Source organism: Tinamus guttatus, unplaced genomic scaffold (assembly GCF_059628265.1).
Source record: "Tinamus guttatus ecotype Peru unplaced genomic scaffold, ASM5962826v1 Tinamus_guttatus_pri_ptg000125l, whole genome shotgun sequence".
Taxonomy (NCBI): Eukaryota; Metazoa; Chordata; class Aves; order Tinamiformes; family Tinamidae; genus Tinamus; species Tinamus guttatus.
This window is the reverse complement of record NW_028288659.1, coordinates 479,918-489,198: the sequence shown is the minus strand read 5'-3', so window position 1 is coordinate 489,198 and position 9,281 is coordinate 479,918. Positions and strand designations below refer to the sequence as shown.

Sequence of the window (9,281 nt, the reverse complement as noted above, 5' to 3'; positions counted from 1 at the left end):
AGATTTAATTTAAAAATGACCTTCTCATTTTTATGGAAAGGTTTAAGCTTGAAAATGTTTGCTGCATCCCAGCAAGCAGTTTCACTAAAGCAGCAAAGACAGATTTTTTCCATTAGAAAGAATGCTTTATTATTTCTCTCACGAACATTCTTGCTTTCTTTGGAGCCCTGCTGAAATGTTCCTGACGGCACACAAGCAGGAGATCAGCTGTAACGAGGTGTGTCCTTGCCTCTCCCCCAGTTATAACCTTACAGTTGCTGGCAGGCCTGACATTGCTTTGAGGGATTTCTGAACACTCTTGTGATTTTAAAGGGACACTAACAATAAAAAGTTTCTGATACCAATTTTGCCCACCACTACATTTTTGGCAGTAAAAAAAAAAGACTAGTCCAGGTCTCCTGGTGTTCATTCATTTATGGTATATGCAGTGCTATAACACATTACAATAAAAGTTTACATTTTGTTTTCAGTCACATTTGAAACAAAACAAAACACTTTCCTCTACATGAGGTGATCTAAGTTCCCCTCCTTTGTGTTGTTTTTGGACCTGGAATATTTTGAATATGACCTCTAAAAAAAAACAAAACAAAAACAAAAACCCCAGCACTTTTAGAACCTCCTGCTGGAATGCATTTGATATAGCAGTTATTCAAAGCAAATGAAAAGGTCTAGCAAACCTATGAAAATGACCCGTGATGGGAAAACAGGCTTATTTGTTTAACTTTCTAAGGCATGTTCTGTTCTGGATGCATTTGTGACTTCCTGGGAAGTCGGCGTGCACCTACAAACAGAATTTAGCTCCCTGATAACCAGAGATACATTTGGACATGTTGCAATGTCATAATATGCTGGTGGTTTATTTTTGGTAGGAGCTAAAATTTTGATTGAGTGTTAAAGTGAACAGGCCTGATGCTCGCATCTTTGAGACCCTTGCTCTAAGGATCATGTCACCTCATAATCCAGCTTTATATATTTATGTCCAGTGGATTTAATGGACATGTTAGTGTCTTTGTTGAGATAAATTTTGCTTACAAAACTATCAATCAATCAATCAGGTGTGTTTTTGTGCTTCTCTTCCTTTCCTAGGATCCATGGGAACAGTCCCCTGGTGCTTAGGAATTTGCTTCCTCCTGTTACCGATGCCCACATGAGCAGACTCCTTCAGTATCCCATTGCAGGAAATTGCTGTAGGAAGGATCATGATTTCAAGTAAGAGAATATGAAGCAAGATCAGATAAATTCCTTAAGCAACAATGATCCAAATCTCGTGTGTGTGTATCTCTCTTTTCAACAATAAAGACAAGACTCCGCTTCCTTTACTATATATATAGATATCAACAGAGTTATTTTAAAAATGCATTTTTTTTTTCTGAAAATAATCACTGAATCACTAGCAACTACCTCTACCAATTATCAAAGAATGATGAATTTAAGTTCAGCTCAAAGTGTGTGACAGACACTGATTCTATTTAAAATCCTTTCTGGACACAGTTACCAATTCCAACCGCTGTGTGAGGGAGGGTGAGAGGAGCAAGGCATGATGAGACCTATGTAAATTTTTTTTTTTTCTGTTGATGAAATCTCAAAGCAAAGAGGCTAAGAAACAGTGAGCCCATGAATACAAGCAATACAAAAATAATCATTTTAACTTCCTTGGTGCTTTCATAACGCAGGTAGTGAAGCAGCTTCTTGTGTATACTCACGAAGTCTGGAGATGCTTATTTAACATGTGTGAAGAACCAGAAAGGTGAGAAGTCCTGAGCAGATCACCTGGTGCTCACCCGCTGTAGAATTCTATCTGTATAAAGCAGCGTAAAAAAATTTGCAGCCAATCAGCATTTCAAATGCTTGTTAGCCTAAGACAGCCATGTCCTTAATGAAGCTCTGATTAGGGGCAAACCTGGACGGAATTTTGCCTCAGACATCCTGAAGAAGCCGCCTTTGGTTATTCATAAATTGGCACACACAAGTGACAACAATGTGATTCAGATTAAAAAAAGTAGAAGAGCTCTCCTCCAGTCACTCAGCTCTTAAAGCCAGCCTCTATTCTTCTGAGATACTTCCTGATTTGTGGTGGAATTTGTGGTCTTCACACCGTGTGAAGGCAGTTATATTAACTGACATATCATCTCACTCCTCTTCAGTGGCCTGATTATTGGATTCAATCTTTCAGAGAGTTGTAAGCTTTTGTGGTCCTGTTATTGACGAAATCTGTCTTCTTGAAGTCAGCCTTTGGAAAGACACAAAGAAAGAAAGAAAAGCTTTCATGATCTCTCGTGATAATTCTGCAAGGGAGGGGAGGGCTCCCCTGGCTAAGAGGCAGATGCCAAGTTAGGATTCTGGGCTGGGTCATTTGAAGTCACTCAGACAGAACAGCCACCCCTCTAGAGTGGAAGATAGATGAGATAGCCAGAGCTAGGTGAGATGAGTCATTGTGAGCTGAAGATAGGTGAGATGAATCATTGTTTGGAGTTGCTTACATTACTGACTGCAGGGAGCCTACTCTTCTAGCTTAGCTCTGCCTCAGGACTGTGCCAATCATCTCATTTGATTAACTGATTTCTGTTGCTTGTTAGAAAACATTCGCAAAAATGACTAGATACTGGGGCCTGCTGTTTACAGTGCCCTGCTTGATACCTCTAAGGGATCTGATTTACAGAGGAGCAGCAAGCATTTCCTACTATATGCACACCCAAAGTAACATTACTGCATAAAACTCATGTCATCAGGGTTAGTGAAGAATCGTAGAGTCAATAACATAGATGCAAAAAAACAGGGACATATAAATCTAGTTAAAAGTTATTGGTTACAACAGTCATTCTTGAACACAGATTTCTGGGTTTTGGGCAATATACTGCTGAGATACTTTAAAAAAATTATAAGTAACTTGGCAAATTTCAACCAAAAAAAAGTAATTCTTATTCTTTTTTAAATCTAGTAGCCTGCAGATACATTTTCATTTTCAAAGAAACAAACTGGCTAATAAATTTAAAAGGCTGGAGCCTGAAAAACTGAATACTTTTTGTTTATAAGTAGTTTTCATTTATAGGTAATTTTAGAGAATAGAAGTTCTGAGCAGGAAAATATGGAATAAAAATGTTTTAAAATGCAGTGTTCTACCCAAAGCATTAAACAGGTTGAAGTCACCTGAGTAGTGCGTTCAAAAAGCAGCCAGAGAACCTTGAAGGGAAAGAAATAACCTAGTTTATTGGCCAATTTAACCTGGTCTTTATTTGTTTGATTTTGACTCTGGCAGTTAACATTTGCCAACGCCCTTCCCTGACTCTACCCTTTTGTTTGTATAAAACTAATGCCTGGCCTTAAAGACCAAACAACAAGGAGAACAAGACTGCTCTGATTTTAAAGCAAGAAGCTGCCTTGCCCTTCCTTTGCTTTTGCTGGCACCTTCTTATTGCTTGTGCCGTGTTGGTTCAGCCAATGGAGGATGGACACCTACTCTGCATAACTTCTCATTATCTGGCAGTCCTGGCAGGCAACATCTGCTTTATTTTATTTTATTTTATTTTATTTTGTTTTGTTTTGTTTTGTTTTATTTTTTCCCCACAAGTTTGCCGTGTGTACAAAAGAGAAAATAGGAGCACTGAAAGCAGGTTTTAAGCGCCTGCCTTACTTATACAGGAGTAACAGAAACTCGAGGTAGGGCACTGCTTAGACTCCCACCATGAGTTGTCTCCCAACAGTGCAGAAAAGCTGTGTCCCAAAGGACAAAGGAAAGGGTTCTTGACCTAAGAGGACAGATGAAATGTCTTTGCAACAACCCACGTCTTACCTTTCTGTAAGCGCTGTGGAGATCCGTATGTGACCACAAGGAGTAGAGGAGGAGGGAGGCAGCCCTGCTGGCTTTGCTGAACGTGTTACTGCAATTTTATAAAAATGAAATGTTTAAAATCCCACTTCAAAATCACAGTGCATGTACACTTCAGGAAATGTAACCTCTTAGCATTCATTCTGTCTAGCTGTCTATTCCCTCCTAGATCCTATTTTATTGCTTTTCAGGTATACAGGTACATTTCACACTGTCCTGACTACCAAACCTAATGCAAGAAAAAATGCCTTCCTAATTTACTTATTCTCAAAAATTAGAGAGAATGGAAGTACTTTATAGCCTTCATATTCAACAACTTTTCATATTTAGTTGACTAAAATATACCTCAGCTTAACAATCACCCATAAGCATCTTTCCAGCAGGTGAAATATCTGTTTAGCTAGATAGGATTTATACTATTTAGGGCCTCATCAGGCCTCGTTTACTGAGATGAATTTCCTGTTTAAGAACAGGAGGCAAACAGAATAATTACATTCAAAAAGCCTTAAGTATTCTCTTTCATTAAATATTGTTGCATTTGGCTAAGTATTAAAGGCAGATTAAAGAAAACACAAAATCATCTAGAATGCCGCTTTATAAATGTTTTTAAAGTACAGTTCTATCAATTGTATGAAACACATCCCTGCACTTTACTATTAGAGATTATCACAGCTGCATTGTGAAGGACAGGAAACAGAAACTTTTTTGGGGGTAGATAAGATCTGCTGATCAGCCACTCTGTGAATTTATAGATCATAAAGTGCTGTCATCCTCCAAGGAGCTATTTAAAATGCTGTAACATGGCCAACCTACCTATGGATGGATCAGTCATTACAAGTGATTTTTCTGTATGTGTAATTCTGTTTGTGGCCTACTCCTCCAAGACACAGTGCTCTCCCTCCATGCTAAGTAAGTGGCAGATATTGCAGTTTCTTCTTTTCCCTATGGAAAAAAAAGGGGAAGGAAAGACTTCCCACGTGTCCTACCTGTCACTCATGCTGATGGTCATAATCTTTGGTAGGCCGCCAGTGTTCAGGAGAAGCCGTGCGTTGTGGGAGCTGCTCTGTGTCAAATTGTACAAGGTGTAGCAGATGGCAGCTGCGGTCTCATAAGCAATATCAGACTCGGGGACAGAATCAGGAAGTATTGAGACCAAATCCGGCAAAACTTCTCTAGCTAGAAGTTAGAAGAGAAATGAACAACTCCATTACTAACAAGTACATTTGTATTTGAGTACCTGTAAGACCTTAGTCCCACTTGTATTTTTTTCTTTCCATTGATAAGCCAAGTAAGGCAATTTTCAGAAAATCTACAATTGAAAATTTCTTGAAAATGCCAGTTCAGGACAAATGCTGTTTTTTAGGTAAAATAGATTTTTTTGTGCCTTTTTTCCCCAATCATTTTATTTGTAGAAATGACCTAAATTAAATTGTCTCAATTTCATATCAAAGGTTCATTTTGCTTTATGAATAAAGACATTTTTCATCAAGGAAACATTCTACCCTTCCAAATAAATCTTTGGCCAAAATTACTTGGAGAATTTGACCTGAATCCATATGTTTTTAGTCAACCAAAACGAACTCATTTTTATGGAGAAAGAGCTCATCAGAAAAAAAAGTCCTCCAAGTTTTCTCTACCATAGGTAAAGCAAGAAGAACATTGTGAAGGTACAAGATGAGAATCTTTCTCAGAGGTTCAAGTTTTTCTTTCTTTCCCACATTTTTTTATAGATAGTTATTCCTGATGAAGTGCTTAAATATTTCTCTCATGTCAATTCCTACTTTTTCTAGGGAATTTGACACTTTTATTTTTTAATACACACATAGATTATTCCTTTGAAATCAGGCCAAACACATATTATAACATTCTCATCAACAGGGTATGTTTTCTAAGGATTAAACAGTGCCCAGGAGACTATTCTGTAAAATTCTGCAAGCTAATCTGTTACATGAAACAGCTGTTTGCCTGTAATTCTCCCTCCCTCTTTGTGCAGGGACATAGGAATGGGCAACAAACCAAGTGAATTCACTTTGTGTTTTCAGTAGGAAAAATATTCAAATATATTTTACATTGAAATACTCAGAATAGAGATGGCTTCTGATAAAAAACTAATTAAAATGTTTTAGAAACAAGGTCCCCCCAAAAGATTAAGCTATTTTCTCTATAGCATATTCTAGCTTCTTTCTTAAAACACTCATGCAGGCCAACTGTGTGACATGCAAGCTTCTAAAACTTTGTGTCTAAAGGAAGAAAACACAATGTTTGCTAGAAAAAAACTATGGATGTTCTATAATTTATCCCAGAGGATAACATAGCTATGGCAGCACAGAATTCAACACTCTTCTCCTTTTACTCTATTGTAAGCAGAAGAAAAAAAATAGTATTCTCCAAATCTGTGTTTATTTTACTTCCATTAAGTATTTTTTGAAAGCAAGATCAATGGAGGTATCTGATAAAGCAACACAATTTAGGGAGAACGCTCATTTTTGATCTTGCATAAGGACTACATGTCTGGCTTAAAAATCTCCTAACCCCATACAACAAGATTTTTGCTTGTTTCTTTTTTTGAAGCAGGAAAGACGAAGGTGAAGAGAGCAGTGAAAGAAGGGCCGAGAGTTGATGTCAGCCTTTGCTTACCTATATCACTTTGCAGAGAGGTGTTGCGAGATAAGTTCCTGAGCAATGAGACCGCCGTTTTCCTGACTGTCGGGCTGCTAACGTGCAACATATTTCGAATGCTTGGAAGGCCATTTGCCTTCCGAACTACAGTCTGGGCCACCGCCAATGGCATCTGTTATAAGGCATACAACAATGATGTGTCTTTAGCATGAATGTAAAGCCTCATAAATAGCTGCAGTAAGTTCTCTACATCATTTTAAATATTGTTTTGAAATAGTTTTAATCCAGAGCTACATAAGTTGTGACAGGAAAGTCAGATGATATAAAGGAAACTTCAAGTCTGCTTTCTCCCACATGGTTTTTGGACAGTTCCTCTGGCAAAACATGACAGGGGCCATCAGTTTCTTCACCACAAAAGTGACCCATGGTGGTGCCAAAAATTTTCTCTCTCCTTTGGACTTACCCAAGAATGACTATGTTCCACAAACGCTTCTTCTTTTACCATTTACATATTCCTCCAATGTGCAATGAATTAGGAAATGACACACGTGGAGCTATAGACACATGGAGTGGGAAACAGCAGTCCTTATATTTGCCAGACAAGAAATATCTGCAATGCTGACTATGACTTTCCATTCCAGTATTCTTGATTTCATGGAGCCAGTTACTTCTCCGCAGTTATCTGAACACAGTGCTGCCAGCAAGTTGCACTGCAGCCCCTAACTCCATTCATGTACACTCAGAAAGAAAGGAGAGTAAATAGAAAAAAGACTTACTGGTCCAGTGCCAGCTGTGAGGTTCTGAAGTGCTCCCAGGGATGCTTCCTGGGTATAGTTTCTGGTACTCTTTGCTATTAAGGAAAGATATATCCTGATCAGTGTGGAATGCCAGAGCGATTCTACACCTCTGGGACTGCTCTTTTCCTCCGGTAGTGGGGTGTCCTGTTGCTTCTAAACATACAAACAGATCAAACCTTTAGAACCAGTGACCTTATATAGCAATGTATCACAATCTAAACCAGCCATTCTCTATCTTCTCTAGGTACAGAAGATTTTGCAGGGCCGAAGACCAGTTAAATTCTTCATGTGCGCGACAGTAAGCAAGAAAACAAGACAGAAATTTATCATCTCATCATCACTCTTGTTTTAACAATCGAAGGGACTAAAAAAACCCAAATGAATTAAAAGCTGATGGCCATATGTTGAAATAAGAATACATTTATGGGAAGACTACCAGACTATTGTGTGATAATATTTTATCCTGCGCTTGTCTCCCCGTAATTAACTAGCTGAGGAGGTCTGTGAGATTTATTAGGTTCAGGTTTTACAACTAGGTAGTAGAGGTGAGCTGCAGAGAAGGCCTTTCAGCAAGCAGGGAGCAAGTGGGGAGGCAGTTAGACCGTGCAGACGAAACGAGCAAAGGATTTTGGGTTTGATGACTCAGCACCGTCTGATGGAAGGAAATTCCTCTGAGCTGGCTTTAGATCAAAATGAGCTACGAAGCACAAGACAGGATACATTTATGCTCTGCATGCTGGGATCCTTTTGAAAAAGTATTCATCAGTAAAATAACCCCCAAAATGAATAACCCTTTATTTACCTTCTTAATATGTATCAGAAAATAGAGCACATCATTGGTATTACAAAATAATAAAACGAGAATGCAATTTAAATAATTCCACGAGGTTCTTTGCATGAAAGTACCATAACTGTAGGGGACATCCACAGGAATACCTCAGTAGAAAAGTTTAAGGATTTAGTGTATATTGTACAATGTGTTTAAAATGCAATCTTTCTATTCTTCCAAACTTTCATAGGATAAGAACAGGCCTGATTTTGCTTCACTTTAACTAACTGGAGTCAACATTATAGCAATTGATCACCACAGGAGCAGTTTTGTGTTCACACTCGTTCTTTAGCTTTTAAGCTCCTTAGCAAATAATACCAAGTTATGTATGCAAATAACAATTATCAAAATTTAAATATTTAATTGTACTGAATATTCTTTCTAAAAACATGAGCCTAAATATATCATAGACCTCATTCTCTGGATGTCGTTGCAACTGATTAACAAATGGGAGATACAACTAAACATGTGCTTTACCTCTTTCACTTTTCTGCTCCGCGTTCCGAAACAGCCTGGTGTTTTGTCATTGGTAGAGGTATTTCTTCTTTGCATATAGATGCTTTGGGCATATCTGTCGGGGAGTTCTAACTCCAGCTGGTAGGAGAGATTGTGAAGAATGCACACGCAATTCTCCGTGGCCTAAAATAACAAAAGAAGACAAATCTCCAAAGCTCGTGCATGTGTTGAATGGACATGTATAGACATGGGAAGCACTTTCATTCTCCCGTCTTAAGTAACTAACTGCAGAGCTTAAAGAAGAGCCCGTCTTCATGCCAGTGATCCACAAGACTGCCCGTACACTGAGAAGTTCAACATGCCCTGGGATGTTCCCGAGCACTGAGGCCAGCTGGCACAGAAGGGCTTGCATTCAGAGCAGGGTGCATGCCTCTTGGAAATGGTCCTGGGACATTGTAATTCCCAAACTGTGCCTGGGAATTGTTTGGGCGAGTGCTGTTTGGCACCGAGCAGAAGTGTGTCAGGAAATGTTTTAAAGCTTAGGAGGAAAGATGATCACGTACACATCTAGCCATAGCATCAGTATTAAGAATGCTTTGTATCTTTCTGAAGTAGGAAGTATTTTTCCGTGATAGAAGTGCTCTTTCTGATTTGATCTGCCATTTTGAGGGCAGCCAAGACCAGATCTGCAGATTCTGAGTGCTGGTAAATGGTTATTACCAGTTCCTCCTTCTCTGAAAATAAAAAGGGAATG

The 9,281-nt window shown here is 38.7% G+C and overlaps 1 protein-coding gene across 1 annotated transcript in view; it reads right to left on the bottom strand.

The window, feature by feature from the left end:
- Positions 1–2,130: 2,130 nt before the first annotated feature.
- PKP2 (plakophilin 2) overlaps positions 2,131–9,281 on the bottom strand; it is a 39,175-nt gene continuing 32,024 nt past the window's right edge. Inside the window, exons 8-13 of the mRNA XM_088521537.1 lie at positions 8,549–8,710; positions 7,222–7,395; positions 6,464–6,617; positions 4,813–5,002; positions 3,791–3,878; positions 2,131–2,230 (exon numbers count right to left, since the gene is read on the bottom strand). Of these exons, the coding sequence (XP_088377663.1) occupies positions 2,162–2,230; positions 3,791–3,878; positions 4,813–5,002; positions 6,464–6,617; positions 7,222–7,395; positions 8,549–8,710 (837 nt within the window). The 3' untranslated portion in view covers positions 2,131–2,161. The remainder of the gene's footprint in view (positions 2,231–3,790; positions 3,879–4,812; positions 5,003–6,463; positions 6,618–7,221; positions 7,396–8,548; positions 8,711–9,281) is intronic.